Raw genomic sequence first — 17,826 nt, 5'->3', positions numbered from 1 at the left:
CGCTGCGGGAGGCCCTGTTGGTTGGGTTTGTGGTAATTAGTTGTTTGGACATATGTATTCCAAATGATCGCCTGAAATGATTAGGGCCTTGAAATAAGTATTGTACCTTTTATCACGTCATGTTTCCATAGAGGGAACCTGTGTGGAAATGTACAACGCTGCATATTTGCAAATAAAAATGCGTGTCGTTTAACCAATTTACCACAATCAGGAAGTTTATATTCTCCTTTATTGGTGAATGTGTGCATGAATATAGGCGAAGGCCTAGAATCACAGCAAATGCAGACAGAGTGGATCTGCACTCTAGATACTAAATTAAAAGATTTAAAATATTAAGTCGTCATAATGCTGTTACATTTGTCCTTCTGGCCACACATTTGTTATCTATACCTACTTCTGCATGGGGCTTAACTAGCTATCAAGTTAAGGAGTGCAGCCTCCAGAATGATCACAAACGCCTCCCCAACTAGGGCTGTCACAATATCAGACTTTCACTCAAGTATTGAGTGACGATATTATTGCAATCAATAGGAAAAGTGACCAAAAATAATTATGCTATCAGTGAAAATAATCTTTTGTTAGTTTATTGTGTGTTTAGTCTCTCTTTTGGCAAATTACACTCAAAATACAATTCTATATAATCTACGCCAAGTACATGATGTATTTTGCTATGAAGCAGGCCAATGATTAAGTGGTGCTTAATCCTAACATGCACGAGCCATGACTGCGTTTCTTTTCTAATCCCCTGGCTGAATTAGTTACAATAATTTTCATATCTGTATAATTAATATAACACAAATCCCTAATACCCCCCACCCCTCTCCAGTATTACAGTTAACGCCAATACCCGCATATCTTGACGCCTTTGGTTCCAACTACAACTGAACACTGACAGCCTTCTTTCCAAGATGAATTATTGCAGGACTGTCGCCTCAGATCCGTTTTAATTATGAAAGCGGAAACACAGTTTCACGTGACTGTAGGTCTTGTTTCCCGCCCGTATTCGTAAAGACTTATTTAGTACCCGGAAACAATAGCAGAGTGACAGCTCTTTCTTGTATAAACTTACAGTTCGGGCTGCATGCAGATCCAGATCCTGTATTTCAGAAGAACGAGAACCTTAAATACAGATAAATCAGATTCTGTTCACCTCCCTGCAGCAGCCGGTGGAGGACAACCTGAGATCTTGGCAAGAAAGAAGCTCAGCGAGTTTTCCTTCTGGGTGTAAAAACATCCCGAGTGGCCCAACAAAAAGTCTGCAGGGTGTCGTCGTCGTCTGTTCATCATTCAGAAGCTCTGCCGGCTGCAAGGAGACAGGTAGATAATGTCAACGCTGCAAATGAGAGCCCTCCTGTGACTTTTACGGCATTGTTGTTAGTATTACGAGTAGACTTTTAACCTTTTAATAACGATGGCAATGGTTACCCGCAGAGTGGAGCTAATTAGGCCAACATATTGTTGTTGTTGTTGTTGTTGTTGTTGTTTTTTCAAGAAAGCTCCCAAGATCCCAATATTGTGTATTTCACTCAATATTACGAACCACGTGAGTGATTACTAGCAGCTGTAGATGAAACGAGACCCTGCGCCTTTCTAGTGAAATAAAAGCCCACATTTTCTATTTGTCCTGAGGGGGTTTGGCCATCTGTTTTCTGCTTCAGGGTCCATTGTTTTTAGACCGAGAAAACAAAGCTGTTTTCTTTTTCTTTTCCCCTCTCTCTTAATGTAAAGCTGTTATTTTCGTTCTCCAAAATGTGTTCAGCTTCAGTGAGCGGAGTTTGTTTTCACCGAGTTTCTCTGCTCACCTTAAAGTCAGTTTGACAGCTGTATATTTCAAGCATTATTTGTGACAGCGCAACCAGAGTGGAAGACGATCATCAACCAATATGTAACTTGTATAGTTTTAGGTGCAAACGTGAAATCTCAAGTGCACAAACAGAGAGACATCTCGTGTCCAGCAGTTTAGACATTACAGATATTTCTATATTTTTTTACAATCTGGATTTAAGTAGATAAACCGAACATTTTTCATTATTATTATTATTATTGTAAGAAATATATTTTCTTAAACGGGTATATTATATGTACATGGGTGTTCAAAAAGTAATTAAAACCCCTAATGTGCTCAGTACAGGTCCCAGACGTAGATGGTCTTCTGCACATACATAATCTCTTCACATTGTTTAATCTCCTTATTAAAATGGATATAACCGCCAAATAAAATGATCCAAAACAACACATCCCTGTTCAGTTTGCGGTATTATATACAACAAAGAAAGCATTTCTAGTCAGTACATGATGACGCAACAGGAAGAATAACGCATTTACTGTTTCTGTGACTGAACTCGTCCCCGTCTTGTGCTCGAGCTGCATGTTTCCCTGTGATGTCTCTGTCCTGTTGGACACCAGTGGCTGCGTGCTGACTATACGACCTTATTGAACAGGGTTTGGTTGCCTGTTTCCTCTCGCGTAGAGACTTTCACCAGTGGCAATCCTCTGCAGGTCAGTCACAGTTAACCACAGTTAAGTTAAGTGGCGGTGATTGTTTTCCCACAATGGGGCTGATGGCTTTCACGTGTAATGAGCTAAAAGTTCCAGCAGGTGGCAGTGTGGCCTCGCAGCGAGGCTGATGCAGGGACTATAATATGTCCGCTTGTTTTTCTGAGCGTCTCCTCCAGCACTTTTGTGTAGCAAAAAAGTTGTGCACATCCTGAAGTGATTTTAGTGTTTTACTACACTCGCATGTTTTGACGCAACAGGATTTACTGACAGACTCGTCATTGACCTTTCTACGTCGACGCTTATAAAAACAAAACCAATCAACTATTTAGACACCGGGTTCTTAATTGTACTCATTTATCAACAAAAGGACAAATGCTGCCTCAAATGTGAGCATTCATCGCACAGCTTTATTTTATGTCTGTAAACTAAATGTCTTAAAGTTTCGGACAGATGTTTGGACAAAACGATCAATATGAAGACGTTCCTGTAGGTTGTTGGTCCTGATGCGCATTTTATAGACTTAACTATTTTTATTAATTGAAAAATCACCATGTTAATTGATAATGAAATGAATGGTTAGCTCTAGACGACCTTATTTAATGACACAGATTTCAGTTTTCATTTTCAGTTGCTTGTTTTGAATATCATTTGTGTCCGGCGTGTATATGATAAGCTTTACATTTTATAAATAGTATTTAGTAATAAAAAAATTAAGAAAAAGTTACCGGTCACGTGCTTTCACATTAAACTGCGGTGTTAATTTTCACATCCTGCACTCACACGGTGATTTTTATATTGATGCCTGATTGGTTTTTAAATTCAGGAGCCTCCCCCCCCTCCACCCCCCCCCTCCACCCCCCCCCCCCCCCCCCCCCCCGCGGAGGCGTAAACAGGACAAAGACTCGTTGCTCGGCCATCGACATTTAGCTCTCCACCACCCACCTTCCTCTCTGCGTGAGCAAACAATATACGAACACGAATTAGGACTCGCTGCTTTGTGTCAAGTGAGAGTCCAACAAAGATGCGACACGGAGTGATATGTCATTAGCGAGCAGGTGGGGAGGGAAGCGCACAGAGCCGCTGCCTCTCCAACGAAGTAATGAAGAGGTTTCCATGGCGACCGGGCTGCCGGTTGCCGTCCCTGCGTCGGAGGAGGGGGGGGGGGGGCGCGGCGGCGGAGATCAAAGTCGGCTGTTCTCAACCCCGCTGTAAGTGGAGGGTTAAATGCCGGAGGGGGGGGGAGAAAAGCCCCTCATTAAACTTAACCAAATCTCCTTTAAGGCACAGCTGAGTTGTTTCTCAGAGACGCCACGTCCATGTTTCAACCACTCGACTCCTCGGATGCAAAGTTAAACTTGCGGCAACATGTCGGTCCGAGTGACGACACACCTGCTGTAAGCTGTCAAATGAACACGCCCGGAAGCCGCAGTGACGTCATCGCACTGTGAACGCAGACGTGAAGACTCTCGTTTTTAACATCCAAATAAATCAGAATCGTCAGAGAGAGAGAGAGAGACTGAATTAATACTCTGAATTCTTATCTACATGGAAGTTCATAAAGTAGAAATGATATCTCCTTGTTTTGTTGTTGTTGTTGTTGTTTTTAACCGTGATGCAATAATCAGACAACAACCTCTGTTCTGCCACTGAGCAGTAAGCGTTGATGGGATGGCTGCTTTTCCTTCGGATTCTGTCTTTGTTAGTTACTTTTACACAAACATCGTGTCCGCTTCCCTCGGCTGGCGTTTGGCCTCTAACGTGTTAAAAGGATTATCAGTCAGTTTGACTTTTTTTTGGTGTGTGTGTGTGTGTGTGGGGGGGGGGGGTCGAGGTTGATCACTGAAGTGTACCCTTTGTTGTGGGACATCCCTAATTAGATAACTGTAACCCTCATATGAGCAGCTACACTCCTGGTGGTCTGGTACTGGGACACACTGGGCTCAGTTTCAACTAGGGAGACCTGCGAGAACAAGTAGTGTGAAAGGCCAAGCAGGGGGAGGAGGGGGAGAGAGGAGGGGGTGGGGGTGGAGGGGGGGCACTCAAATCCTTTTTTTAGGCCTTTTGTCATTTATACAGGGATTTTCTTGTCATTAAAGAATTATAACGGCATTTGCGGCGCATGCGGGCCTTTATTAGACCAAAAAGTGAACATTTAAAAACACGGAAAGGAAGTTCGATCTCGTAGAAACGACTACTTTCTGATGGAGGGGTTTAAAAAAAAAGAAAAAAAAAAAAAAGGCGCAACATCATCTTAATTTAAAGCAGGCTGTTGACAAAGTGTCATTCAATTCATTGCAGATTTGCTGCACCACTCAATGTGCCCGACTCTTTCTGCAAAGTGCCAGATGCGGTTGCGCCACAGAGGGTTGCGATGATGTTGACGTGTTGTGTGCTGCTACGCTGCACCATCTGTGTGAGACCTTAATAACTGGGCCGCTGATTTATTGCCTGTACTCAGCGGTGTCTTTCTGAGAGGAGACCAGACAAAAGCCGGGACTCTCGGCCTCCCGCTGTTTTTAATAGGTCTTTAGGATGTGCAGGAGGGGAAAACTGTAGTAATGTGTGTGTGTGTGTGTGTGTGTGTGGGGGGGGGGGGGCCCTTTAAGTAGATGAAGGGACAGAAGATTGAGAGCCTAAAATGAAAGCAGTTCAGAGAATGTCTGCAATTCGGTCTTTTTCAGTTTTAACATTCTTTTTTTGTTGTTGTTGTAACGCAGTAAAAGAACTTCTGATGGGGTGACGAAGGTCGATCCATCCCTTCGTACGTCGAACGCTGATATTTTCCCACCGCGTTGCCGCCGCCCCGCGCGACCACGGAGACGCGCCTCTCCCGTCTCCCCCCCCCCCCCCCTGTCCCCTGTCCCCTCCGGAGGGCGACCTGGTGCCTCTGGACAAAAGCTCGTCTTATCTCCCTGCTGCCTTCTGAAACAGTCTTGTTTTATGGGGTTGTAGCTCCTTTTGTTTCCTCGTTCGCCGCCTTCTCCCCGATCACTCACACTCATCCCTCATGGAAGTTGTTTGAAGGCCTAGAATAGCTTTGGAGGAGAAGACCCCCCCCCCCATTCCTCCTCCTCCTCCTCCTCCTCTCTCACTCCTCTTCATCTACTCTGCTCCCTCTTTATTGAATCCCGCCTCCATATCATTTATCTCTGCAGCCCCCACCCCCCCTACCCCACCCCCCTGTTTCTCTCAGCTTGCAGGGGCCGTTAGGGGGCATCCTCTTTTCTCTCCCAGCTGGGTTTGTTGACACACAGTCAATCTACGGTTCTCTTTCACCTCTGCTACCCCTCTTGTCTAACTCTCACCCCCCCCCCCCCACCACCACCACCACCACCACCCCCACTTCTCAGCTCTCCCCTCCGCTTTGCCTGCACAGTAAAGCTGCCACAGCTGTGGACTGTATTAGCATAGCTGCTGAGGAGCGGAGAGGGGGGGGGGGGGGTGCTAAATATATTGCAGCCATTACCTTTTGTTCCACAGTTGACAGTTTTAAAACATTTCAGCTTCGCTCTTTGCAAAGGGACTAAAGAGGAAAGGATGCCACGATGATTTCGGTGTAACAGCTTTTTAAATATGGGACACAGAAGCCGGAGGGAGCGCAAATGAAAAACAAATCACTGGGGGGGGGGGGGAAGGTCCATATCTAATTTGTGTATTTAGAAAAAGGAGTGAGTTGAAAAGAAAATATCCAATAAAGTAAACAATCAATTCCACGTCCCGTTGTGGACTGTTGAGAAAGTAAAACATTGTCTTTTAAAAGGAAACTTGACTCAGCTCATTAACAGTGTCTTTTTTTTGTTTTGTTCCTCCTCCCCCCCCGCCAACAGGTGTGGGAATGAACAGGTCCAGGTCCAGCTGGGATAAAAAAGCCCCCCAGCCTCCACGAACCAGAACAACCCGCAGCTCTCAGGCCAGACGCACCGACCCCGCACGGCGCCGGGACTCCGGGCCGGGACTGTACGGAAAACAACGGAGGAAACAAGCGGACTCCGCTCTGGCTCGGGACCTCAGTCAGATGAGTGTGAGCGGACAGGACGCTCTACCTACGAGGTAAAGGAAAAAGCGAAGGGAACACTTCTAGACCAGTGATTGACGACGCTAAAAAAAAAAAAAAAAAAAATCCTGTACAGGAGAAACACGAGAAACGTCCCATCAGTAGGTAGACCGCTTGGTGCACGCCCGAGCGTCAGAGTAACGCACGTATACGTTTCCGTCTCCAGTAAAGGAAAGGTGCCCAAAGCCAGCGGCGATCCCGTGCGGGCGGGTCAGTCCCCCGAGTGCGGACCCGACCGGGGCGGCCCGTCCGCGGTCACCGCCGAGTCCCGGGGCGGCCTCGCCTCCGTCGCTCGGCTGGTGAAGCTCGGCCGCTGCGAGAACGTGGTGGTGGTGGCCGGAGCAGGGATCAGCACAGCCAGCGGCATCCCAGACTTCAGGTGGGTGTCCCGTGGGTCCGTGCGCTGCTCACCCTCACCTTCCCGCCTCCCCGTCTCCAACGTCGTCTGCTGCGAAAGCGTTTTAAAAAAAAAAAAATTTAGAAACGGCGAGCAGCTGCATTGTTCTGGCATTCTCGTTTGAGAGGTCTCATCCTCATCCTCCCCCGCCCTCGCTCACTTTTTTTAATTTTTTTATTTAGCTGCTTTTTCATCACGTCAAAATGTCTGCCACTTCCATTTCCTCAGGACTCCGGGAACTGGTCTTTACGCCAACTTGGAGAAGTACAACATCCCTTACCCAGAGGCTATTTTCAACATCGACTGCTTCTCCAACGACCCGCAGCCTTTCTTCTCCTTGGCCCGAGCCCTGTATCCCGGCAGCCACCGTCCCAACTACATCCACTACTTCATCCGCATGCTTCACCGCAAAGGCCTGCTGCTCCGGATGTACACCCAGAACATAGACGGACTGGAGAAACGTGAGCGACAACTTCAAGCAAACCAAACAAAAACAGCACACACGCGTACATGTAATCCAAATACTTACGATGAAATTATGAACTATTTTTGAATAGATACACTTCACTTTTTAAAATTTTTTTTTTTTTTATTCATTTATATATTTTGGATAACATACATTATTACCTCAACACGATATAAATATGTGATTTTTGTCTGCAGGTCGATGTTGTACATTAACAGCATCGGCGCTCATGTAGGAGGATCGAGCACAAACCAGTGGTTTGTGGATTAACCTCATTTCCAGAAAACCTTTGATTTTCATTCATGTTTGTGCTTTAAGAAAACCAACAAGTTGAACACAGAGATTTATCGGAGACGTCCGAGTTCGCTTCGAGTCAGACACCGTTTACTCGCTGGATTTGTCAGCATGGCAAGTGCAATGCTTTATGGAAGGTGACCGTCACGTCCTGATTGTCCTTGTTCGGTTACAGCCTGTCTTTGGTACAGGATGTCCACCACCCTGGAGAGATTTTTTTTTTTTTTTTTTTGCAATGATAAGTCAATTAATGAATTAGATGACTGACGGGAAATTATTTAGCAACTGTTTTGATAATTGAATAATCATTTTAGTCATTTTAAGAGTTCAAATAAGAATTCGAGGCGTTTCCTATATGATTGTAAACTCCTCTTCTTTGGGTTTTGGACTGTAGTTCAAAGAAAGAAGACGTTTGAAGATGTCATGTTGGATTCCGGGAATCTAAAGACGCCATTTTCACCGAGATTATAGAGACGAAAGAGCAATCCATCACTCCATGACAAAAATAATGGCTGGTTGCAGAACTAGTGCAAAGTGTTTCATTACATTTATATGACTTATGCAGTGTTTTTCTAAGAGGCTTAGGCACATGTATTTGGAGAGTTCGGGGTCGTCCCCCCCATAAAAAAATGTACAGTTTTTGATTAAGATTATGCAATTTCACATCATTTCTGACCATTATTTTGATCATATCTGTGCAAAATATTCCAAAAAAAATGTGGAAAACCTATAGCAGGTAATAAATAAATGACACCCAAAAAAGCTTAAAAAAAACAAAACTTCTGTGGAGGTTTTTCACAATGATTCTATATTTATTTGGCTTCGGTGCTGCTCCTAAGCTTTATAATTGTAGGGAAAAAAAAAAAAAAACCTGTTACGGCTGCGGAGCGATTTCTCATGTCGCCTAAAATTTGTTTGCCGTGAGTTTGTCGTGTTTCCCAGAATGGATGTCCGTCTTTGCTCTTGCGGTCTGTCATCATTTTTTTTTTTTTTTTTAATCACCTCCTTCGTAGTGTGTGGCATCCCAGATGACAAACTGGTAGAAGCTCACGGTAGTTTTGCCACAGCTTCCTGTCACCTGTGCTACACTCCGTACCCCGCTGAGGAGGCCAAGGTACGTCCAGCTGCGCTGTCTAAAACAGTAATTCCCTGCTTGATGCCACACTAATACTTGCCGCACGTATTTGTTTGACAGTTCGCCATAATGAACGACGTCGTCCCCACATGCACATTCTGCGCCGCAACGGTCAAACCTGATGTTGTGTTCTTTGGAGAGGACCTTCCTCAGAAGTATTTCCTCCACTCGAAAGACTTCCCCAAAGCGGACCTGCTCATCATTATGGGCACCTCTTTGCAGGTAAACACGTCACTTTTGTTACACCATCCTACTTGAAACCGGTTTCTGCAGCACTTGATCTCGAGCTCAGCTGAATCTGAGCAGAAGTTCATGGTTTCAGATTGAGCCGTTCGCCAGCCTGGTGAATACGGTGCGCTCCACCGTCCCACGTCTCCTCCTGAACCGACACGCCGTGGGCCCCTTCGAGAAGGTCCCGCTGCGGAGGGGAGACCACATGGAGCTGGGGGACCTGGAGGACACCGTCAGGAGGTTCGCTGAAATACTCGGCTGGGACAGCGAGATCCAAGAGCTGATGAGGAGTCAGGAAACGCTGGTGGGTTGAAAAAGCTCTTGCGGGTTATGTGCGTTTTTTTAAAAATTATTTCGGGTTGTTTATTAGACAAACAATACTTCGTTGAAATCAAAAGGGAAAGTAGAAACACAGCAGAGAAAACTCCTGTAATATTGAAACCACAGTCTCTTTGTCTGGGCTCTTTTCTATAACACGTTTGGTGTCCAATGTGGCAACTTCCCGTCTCCAGAGCATCCCCATGTTGGTCAGCAGCCCTCCGTCGCAGAGCGGGCAGACGTCCCGCCGCAGCAGAGCGGCGTCGGAGCCTCCGGGCCGGATGGACACGTCCAGATCCAGAGAAACAGCAGCAGGCAGCGGCAGCGAGGAGACCGACTCGGAGACGGACAGCAAAAGCTCCGCATCATCGAGCCCGAGCAACTGACGCGGCACGTTTGAAAGCACGACACTGGAAAGGGTTGAGGCGGTTTCCTCTCTCCTTAGTTCACACTAAAGACTGGTCTGTGATTTCTGCACACACGGCGTCTCTCAGCAGGTTATTTTGAGTGTTTATGTAACGTAAGAGCCGGAGTGTGTGTGTGTGATGTTTATGTTGTGTTCATATGTACAAATCAAAAGATTTATCATGTTCAAGCACAGGGGAGCGTCCATCCAGAACACTATTGAATGTTTGAGCCCTGTAACAAAATGTAAATGCGTCTTCAGGTTTTTTTTTTTTTTTTTATATGTCAGAAACTTGTTCATGTTTTATATCAGTACAACACTGTACTTTAAACAGTATTTAATAAACATATAATTTGCACGTCTTTAGTATGATTTATGTGGTGTGGGTCACAAGAAGACGATTCTTTTTCTCCAGTTTATTAACTTTTCAGTGGAAACCTCACTACATAAAATAAGTGTGCTGCTGTTGACAATATGCAAGAGTGTTCAAAAAGAACCAAGTTACTTTCATAACATTTCCAGACGGAGAGAAGTGATTGTGTGGTGGAACACAAATGCATTTACAAAAGAGAACAACATAACCCGTGTGTGAACGACAGATGACAAATTAGAGCGAGAGAAACCTAAAGAAATAAGAAACAACAAATGGCTGCTGAGTGTTTTGATTGCGGGCACTGCGGTCTACGGTCAGACTTATTGATCTGACGAGGAGCACTGCCGCTGTTTAAGCAGCTTGTGGCAGCAGTTTACCAAGACACCGACAGCCGTCTGTACGTCTGAGCTTTCACGGCTCTTTCATGAGAAACGACAGGTTAACTGGTCATGCAATTTAGGTAAGCGACTCAAAATGTTAACTCGGGTCTTTTGTGCCAGTGTAAAGCCAGTTACTCGTCTGAAAAGGTTAAAAAAAAAAAAAAAAAAAAGTGTGCTTACAATTATTCACCGTTAAACAAGTGAACTAGCTAATAAATATATCAGAACCCAGAGCAGGATTTCGAGAAGGAACCGAATCCGTTGCGAAGCCGTGAGCGATCGTGCAGCTAACGTCTGAACTGACAGCTCTTTTTTTTTTTTGTCATTAAATTGTACCAACACAAAGAAATTTATTACTTTCAGTTTATACATACATTAAACAGGTGGATTGATATAAAAATCAGTTTTCAATCTAGGAAAAAAAAAAAAAAAAATCACATTTCTTGATTTAACATCATGCAGATTTGGCAAAATTAATATGGATTAGAAAACAATCATTGCAGTTTACACATTTCACTGTCGAGAGTCCACAACAGGCGGAAACTATGTTCACAATCATCCGCCACAGGAAAACGTCGCGTCTCTTCAATAAAGGTTTTATTTGATTTTTTTTGTCTAAAATAAATAAATAACAATAACGTGAGTGTCAGTCAGCCAACAAGCCCTAAATTCAGAAAGTTTCCTTGGCGCCTAATCGGTGTGCAACATTCCTGATAAAAACACGACCAAATGTAGAGCGACTGAGCTGTTTAAACGGTTCACACCGACGCCGCCTGATTCTGTAAATTACGCAGCTCCGGTCTGAACAGGCCTCGTGATTTCAAACCGGGAAGAAGCTTTTGCTGTTAACAGTGTTTACTATAATCTCATGTCTAGTTCTGTTTGTATAATGTGCACTTCATCCAGCAATACAACGAGAAACTTATAGAAAAATGTTAAGAAAAAAATAGCACAGGTGAAGGAATGATTATTCAGACTCAATTACACTTTAAACAAACCGACAGTGTTTCAAGTGAGAAACACACGATCCAGCCACAGTTATATTATTACCTTTATTTTCTCAAATTGAGGAAGCCGTAAAGTAAAAGATGCAATGGTAAACATGAAGGCCTTCCGAGGCGTTACGACGCCTCGGCAGAGTCTTCCTGCCACACATCAAGTCCACTTCCACTTTGAAGAACGGTCTCGACCGGACCTGCAGTCTCCCCTGTGAAATGTTCAGCTGTGTCCCACTTCAGGACTGGATCATCAGAGGTTTCATTTCGACGCAATATGTCCTGACAAGGCCTGTCATGTCATATTTATCAGACCTATTTGCATTTCAGCGCTCATCAGTCAATCTCATTTGAACTACGCCAAAAGCGAGGTGTAATTTAATAAAGAGAAACAGAAGCCGTATGGTATTTCTATATTGTGTTTATCAGTTACACTTAAACATAACTTGTCACACTACAATTTTTAGCCAATTGAGGGCAACTTCCTGGAGACACACCGGACTCGAGATCCAACATTTGATCGAATGTCTGACAGTAAAAGTCAATTTAATTGAATGGAAAGTTATTTCTTAGGCAGCGACCTACAGCATGTCACTGTTTTGTTTGACTGGAATGATGATTTTTGGGGGAACGGCTGTACACTCAGCAGCGAGACTTTCTCCTCTGTGATGGAGGCAGGGATTTAACTTGGCTTGAGAACCCACCTTAGTGGATCCATCAAAGGATCCAGGCCTCGAAATGGGACACAGCTCTCGATGTGTTGGGGGCTCAGTCTGGAAAACGTGGCCCCGATGTGCAGCAACACTAGTCCGAGTCTGATCCTGAGTTGTCGTCGTGTGGATCGCACAGAGTTTCTACAAGAGGTGCTAACGTCCCGTCCGGCCTGACGCCCATGGGCCGAATCACATTCTGCCTGCGGACGGAAAGACAAACGTATCAGATGGAGAGCTGCAGAACTGAAAAACCTCGAAACGACGGCCTTCTTTTCAAAGTAAACAAAAATATGGAGGTAAAACTCAGCAGCCTTTGTATCTCTGGACGGACACAAAGAGGGCTTTCACGCGTTTACTCTCTAACATACACCAGTGGAGGACCCTCACACAACAACGCCCCCCCCCCTTCCAGCAGCAGTTTAATTACAGGATCAGCGCTCAGACTAATCTCCTCAAAGCCCTGACTGCCCCTTCACCCTAATCCAATTATACCTGCACTGTGTGTCACCCGTCCCTCTAAGATGATTTATCAGAGAATTATCCATCAAAGATTTAAAAAAAAAAAAAAGGATCCATTTGCACTCGTTTGACAGCTTCGAATACAAATGGCCCTGTAAGTCCTACTGATTAAACGTTAATTTATCCTGTGAACAACTACAGTTCTTTAAAAGGTGATGGGGGTCAGAAAACTTTCACCTCAAAATCTCTCCAGTGAGGACACCTGCGGCGGCGACGGCACCGCGGGTCAAAAGCCCGACATCACTGGTCAAAGTCAGCAGGTACAACGGGGATCGCGATGACAAACAAAAACATGCAACATCACCTGTCCTAATGAGACCAAAACCTCTCTTCTGTCCTCCTCAGGAGTGACAGAGGACCGGTGGACTGGCAGGTGGTGGGAGGTGCCGAGTATGTGCTAATTGGAGCACCAGTTAAGCAGTTAGGAGAGCACATTCTTGCAGGGCTCTGACAATCTCCTGAGAGGCTGCACTGAGGAGGCACCTCTGTCACCACTGCATCTCCTTTGCTGAAGAAGAGAAGAAAGAAGTCGCAGCCTCGGAAAGGAATCTTCCTCTTCTGGGCGCACGTGCCTCATTACAGCTCAACGCCCTCTTGGGCTCAACAATGACAAGGTCGGCTTTCTTCTGTCTGCACATTTATTCGCCCGTGTCTCTTCCTCTTCATCTACGTTCCACCCAAATTGCTTTGTCTAGTTGTGCCTCTGTCTCAGTCCACTCCTCGTCTGGCCAATGACTGGCTCCTCAAACACGAGAAGAATAAAGTCAGGACGTGTTATTAAAACTCTGAATGCGGCACATAAAGGAACCAGAAACCGGCAAGTCGACCGTGTGTGCCAATTAGGTGATAATTAATGGGGGCGGTGGTAATGATGCGGCAGCGGCGTGCCGGCAGCTCCCATTTACTCCAGCTGAATGCTGCAGCGTGCTGGAAGCCCGGCTCTAATTGAAGCTGCATCTAACGGCAAGAGATTCTTCCTATGATGAACCGGTTGGCTGGGAGCGAGCTCACCGTTACCTTTGTGCGAACTAACGTTAGCTCCGGCTCACTAGGGAAAGGTCAACACGAACACAACAGGACCCTCTGCTGAGGAAACGGTAAATAATATGAATAATTTGAGCAGGTGCAGCAACAGATGCTCAAACAGGAAAAAGTTTATCGTCTCGGTCAAACTTTTCCAAGAGAAACACGCTTCATTATTTGTCAAAGACTTCCTTATGGCATCTTGTGTTTGTGCGTCTACGATCACATCAACAGCAGCGCTGCATGAAATAATCACTGTGACTTTCACAAAGCCCCTCGGGGAGCTGCATCGACCAATCAAATGTGTGCTACATCATACTTTCTAGACAACAGTTTGTTTTATAAAATTACGCTGCTGGTATTCGTAACGTTAGATTAAAGACAAAGTGTTATAAACTGTGCAGATTTTTCTCATCGTGTCATCACCTTACCTGACGAAACAGCTCTGTGTTTTGAACTCACTTCGCCGTCTCCGGCCTGAAGACAATTTAAACGACCTCCTAAATGTTGTATTTTAATCCCCACTTCACTTTTCTGAGCATTTCTCTGTTACAATAAAGGATTCTGCAGCCACTAGAAGAGATAATTGCTCTCCTCTGGTTGAGTGCGTTACCTTGACAACTTGTCAAACATATTGACCAGTTTCTGAGCTTCGTACTCCTTCTGCTCCTCGGTCATCTCTTCGATGGGGTTCGGCATCGGCTCCTCCACGTGACCGGTGATGGGGTTGATGCTGCTTAAAGTAGATGAAAAATCGTAATGTTCAGCTGCGAGCTCATTCATTCATCAGTGCACGCGTCATAATGTATTAAACGAGTTGAATCCGACGTTTTGTTTCCGAGCCCTGTGCGGAGCACTCACAACGGTTTGGCAGTTTTATATTCCTCTGTGTCCGAGTCTTCATCTTCAGAGTACTGAGTCTCTCCTCTTCCTCCTGCGAGAAGTCCTCGAGCCACCAGGAGCCCTGCTGCGTTTCCATATCCCGTGTACTTCAGCAGGTTGTCCACTGAAAGACGACACCACAAACACAAATGAGGACGTGTGAGGATGAGCCGGGCTCTGGTTGCTATTACTATCGGTGCCGTGTGCGAGGTGCTGCGCCGTATATTTGTCCCTACGACCCAAAACAACAGTCCTCCGCACTCACCACTTTCCTTGCAGAGGACGAAGAGAAACTCTGCAGCCGTCTGCTTCACGCCCATGTCAACGTGTGTCATGAGGCGCACCAGCTTGTTTCTGACGGTGGTGCCGATCTCCGGCCGGATCTTCACATCCTTCAGAGGGGGAAGTACCTGAGGGAGCAGAGGGTTTTTAATAGTCTGGTATATTTATAAAGCACATTTATATACAGCAAAAGTTGAACATCCGAATTAAAACAAATCAAACAGACAAAGCCCACAATTAAAGACAATTACACATTAAAGAAAGAAAAAAAAAACACGAGGACAAACACAAGCAGTAATAACTAATAGATTCATTAATATTTGAATTCAAATTGGGCCTAATTTTGAATGTCAGCCAGAAAGAGAATCGATCGCGATATGAACTTCTAGTGAAGCTGAAGAGCTGATCTGGAGGTTGGACTGAAACGTTTCCCGGTGTCTGTACAGCAAAGCTCTGAAACCTAACCACTGGCTCATGAGCACGCAAGGACAGCACATGCACGATCATACAAATATTTCTCCACCAGAAGAAGCATTAACTGTGCAACTGCAATAAGACACGAGACATGTCACGTACTTCATAAGCATCTCTTTGTCATCGGTGTTACCTGAGCTTTGATAAATCTGCGAATCTCCCTGTGGTGTCTGGATCCTTCGGTCAAAAGGCTGAGCACCGGAGTCAAACCCTCTTTGTAGTTGGAGCCCTGCTTGGAGTGACACAGACCACAAACACTTCACAAAGCTGGGAAGCTGGACAGATGTCCGTCAGTGGCGCGCGCGCGCGCACACACACACACACACACACACACACATACATACATACATACATGCGTGGGTCATACAAAGGAAACCAGGTAAAGACAGGATGGTGGATAAGGAACTGAATGATATGCAGACGTGCAGTACGAACAGGTCGTTGCAGTCCAACTGATCCGCAACGACGCACACGGTACACCATGAAAAATACCGTGGAGCAGCTGTTTTATGTCACCGATGTCTCAAGTTAAGAGTCCGGCCGCATAATTTCAGTCTTTCTTCTTGTTTCAAATAAATGAAATAAATATTTCAAATAAATCAAAAATAAATGTGCAGCACAGCTGACTGCAGAGAGGGAGAGTGATGTATCGTTCTATTCCTGTTGTGATCTGTAGTGTCAAACTAGAGCGGGCGATGACGTCTTCCGCTGCAATGTAGTATAATGTTTCTTAGGTCAACAAACCAGTACTGCCAAGACTCCTGCGTGTCTGCCACAGAGGATGAACTTTACCTTGTCGATTCTTTTCTCCATGAAGTCTAATAACACCTGGACTACATCCATGTTTTTCCCGCCATATTTCTCTTGTCCTCCCTGGACAGGCACGTCAATCAAGACATCCAGGCAGGTCACGGGCAGGTTGTTGAGCAGGTTGACAGCATGGCTGAGGATTAAAGAAAATGCTTTTCAATTATGTAAATGTTTTCTTTGGTCGCTTCACATCAGAATGGCCGCTCTCTGTTTTCTTCCATAGCTGGTTGGACAGCGGGTCGTGCTGGGGGCGGACAAATCACACGAGTCTGAGTTTGTGATATCACAAACCTTTAGAGGTCCTAACAGGTCAAAAAGAAATAGATATCTGTATTTATAGAACATGGGACCTTCAAAGTCTAAAAACGGAGGTTTAAGAAGTACATAGATGATGAATATCTTAAAGCTTTGAAACAACAGCTTTTAAATGAATGAAAGAACGTTTCTGTAGGGGGAGATCTTGTTCTTATTCTACATTTAGGAACTTGAACTTACTTAAGAATAAAACCGTTCATTCTTGTACGCTACTTTTCTATTCAGATTATTTCTGTCTTTTACTCACATTCAAACAAACTACAACTCTGTTGGTCACTGGGTCACACTCCCATGACCGGTTCAGTCACCAGCCCGACAGGTCAAGAGGATCATCAGTCACTTTTACACAACGCTGTTGAAATTGAAGGCCGTGGCCACAAATTCCTGGCATTCCCGCATTAAATTACCATAAAAAGAACATACTGCCGTTGCTTTACAACGGCTAACGGCATTGAAAGGATGAAACGCTCAACAGCCAACGCCCAATCCTGAAGCGTTCTTCCCGCAACGCAGCAGCCGGCTCTTTGATCATGAGGTTTTCAGTCTAAATTTGTGGTGGACACAAAGTGCTGCTTACGAGCAAATCATTGCAGATGATTTTTCCGGTGGAGCATTTTGTCTGTCCGTGTGCTTTTAAAAAAAAAAAAAAAATTGTCATGCAAAGTCAATTTTAAATGATGTTTGAGGCGGAGACAAACATTTACACAGTGAGTTGCAAAGCACTGAAGCATTACGGGACAGAGCCCCTTCCTGTTTGTGTCCTTTCACAATTTCTAGTGACATAATTCAGTGTTGCAGGTGTAGTCAAGTAAATGAGATTAACATGTGAAGAACAGTGAGGACCAGGTTCCCAGATGTGTGTCAGATTGTCACAATTATTATGTAATCCCCTGATTAAAATCATTTGAGCTGACCCTGATCATTTTGAATGATTGTTAAAATCATCTTCTTTATTCTGAATATAAACAGCTGCATGTAACTAACAAAAATGTCAGATTTCTATCATTGTTTCCACTCTTGTTTTTCACCGTTTGAGGTTCAATCTTTTTAGAACGTCATCTTTCGCTGTGGCATGACGAGAAGAGAAGTTAGTGCCACCAATTTTCATTTTCACTACTGGTACCTGTCTTTGTCAACAATTTCTTCATATGTTTCAGTAATAGTCCTTGAATAGTAAAGTTATCATATCTTTGAATTTATTCTTTTATTTTTGTTTCCAAAGCCTAAAAGGCTAAAAAAAAAAAAAAAAAAAATGTCATT

General features: G+C 44.6%; 2 protein-coding genes across 6 annotated transcripts in view; one reads left to right on the top strand and one right to left on the bottom strand.

Moving 5' to 3' along the window:
• Positions 1 to 1,070: 1,070 nt before the first annotated feature.
• Positions 1,071 to 10,151, top strand: LOC138622865 (NAD-dependent protein deacetylase sirtuin-3). Of its 2 annotated transcripts, XM_069701982.1 has the most exons (9): positions 1,071 to 1,317; positions 6,327 to 6,549; positions 6,720 to 6,771; positions 6,805 to 6,932; positions 7,179 to 7,411; positions 8,724 to 8,824; positions 8,906 to 9,067; positions 9,168 to 9,380; positions 9,589 to 10,151. In XM_069701982.1, the coding sequence occupies exons 2-9, from the start codon at positions 6,335 to 6,337 to the stop codon at positions 9,778 to 9,780; spliced, it is 1,296 nt and encodes a 431-aa protein (XP_069558083.1). In that variant the 5' UTR covers positions 1,071 to 1,317; positions 6,327 to 6,334; the 3' UTR covers positions 9,781 to 10,151. The 2 variants fall into 2 exon arrangements, with proteins under 2 accessions (XP_069558083.1, XP_069558082.1); XM_069701981.1 differs by having other exon boundaries at positions 6,720 to 6,932.
• Positions 10,152 to 11,368: 1,217 nt separating this feature from the next.
• The window catches only part of ric8b (RIC8 guanine nucleotide exchange factor B), a 9,475-nt gene continuing 3,017 nt past the window's right edge, over positions 11,369 to 17,826 (bottom strand). The window contains exons 5-10 of one of the 4 annotated variants that reach the window (XM_069701977.1): positions 16,234 to 16,384; positions 15,575 to 15,673; positions 14,951 to 15,095; positions 14,665 to 14,809; positions 14,417 to 14,539; positions 11,369 to 12,461 (exon numbers count right to left, since the gene is read on the bottom strand). In XM_069701977.1, the coding sequence (XP_069558078.1) occupies positions 12,353 to 12,461; positions 14,417 to 14,539; positions 14,665 to 14,809; positions 14,951 to 15,095; positions 15,575 to 15,673; positions 16,234 to 16,384 (772 nt within the window). In that variant the 3' untranslated portion in view covers positions 11,369 to 12,352. The remainder of the gene's footprint in view (positions 12,462 to 14,416; positions 14,540 to 14,664; positions 14,810 to 14,950; positions 15,096 to 15,574; positions 15,674 to 16,233; positions 16,385 to 17,826) is intronic. The other 3 variants (XM_069701978.1, XM_069701979.1, XM_069701980.1) reach the window with 3 other exon arrangements.

Source organism: Brachyistius frenatus, unplaced genomic scaffold (genome assembly GCF_029030835.1).
Source record: "Brachyistius frenatus isolate BFR_SWC_R1_liver_20210118 unplaced genomic scaffold, ASM2903083v1 Contig_39, whole genome shotgun sequence".
Lineage (NCBI taxonomy): Eukaryota > Metazoa > Chordata > Actinopteri > Embiotocidae > Brachyistius > Brachyistius frenatus.
The sequence above is the reverse complement of the archived record's forward strand: the minus strand, read 5'-3'. Positions and strand labels throughout refer to the sequence as shown.

Excerpts from the sequence above, each read along its gene's own strand:
- LOC138622865 (XM_069701981.1), top strand. The coding sequence starts at position 6,335 with ATGAACAGGTCCAGGTCCAGCTGGGATAAAAAAGCCCCCCAGCCTCCA. Across the intron at positions 7,412-8,723 it reads CATAGACGGACTGGAGAAAC|TGTGTGGCATCCCAGATGAC; the intron begins GTGAGCGACAAC and ends CCTCCTTCGTAG. Across the intron at positions 9,381-9,588 it reads TGAGGAGTCAGGAAACGCTG|AGCATCCCCATGTTGGTCAG; the intron begins GTGGGTTGAAAA and ends TCCCGTCTCCAG.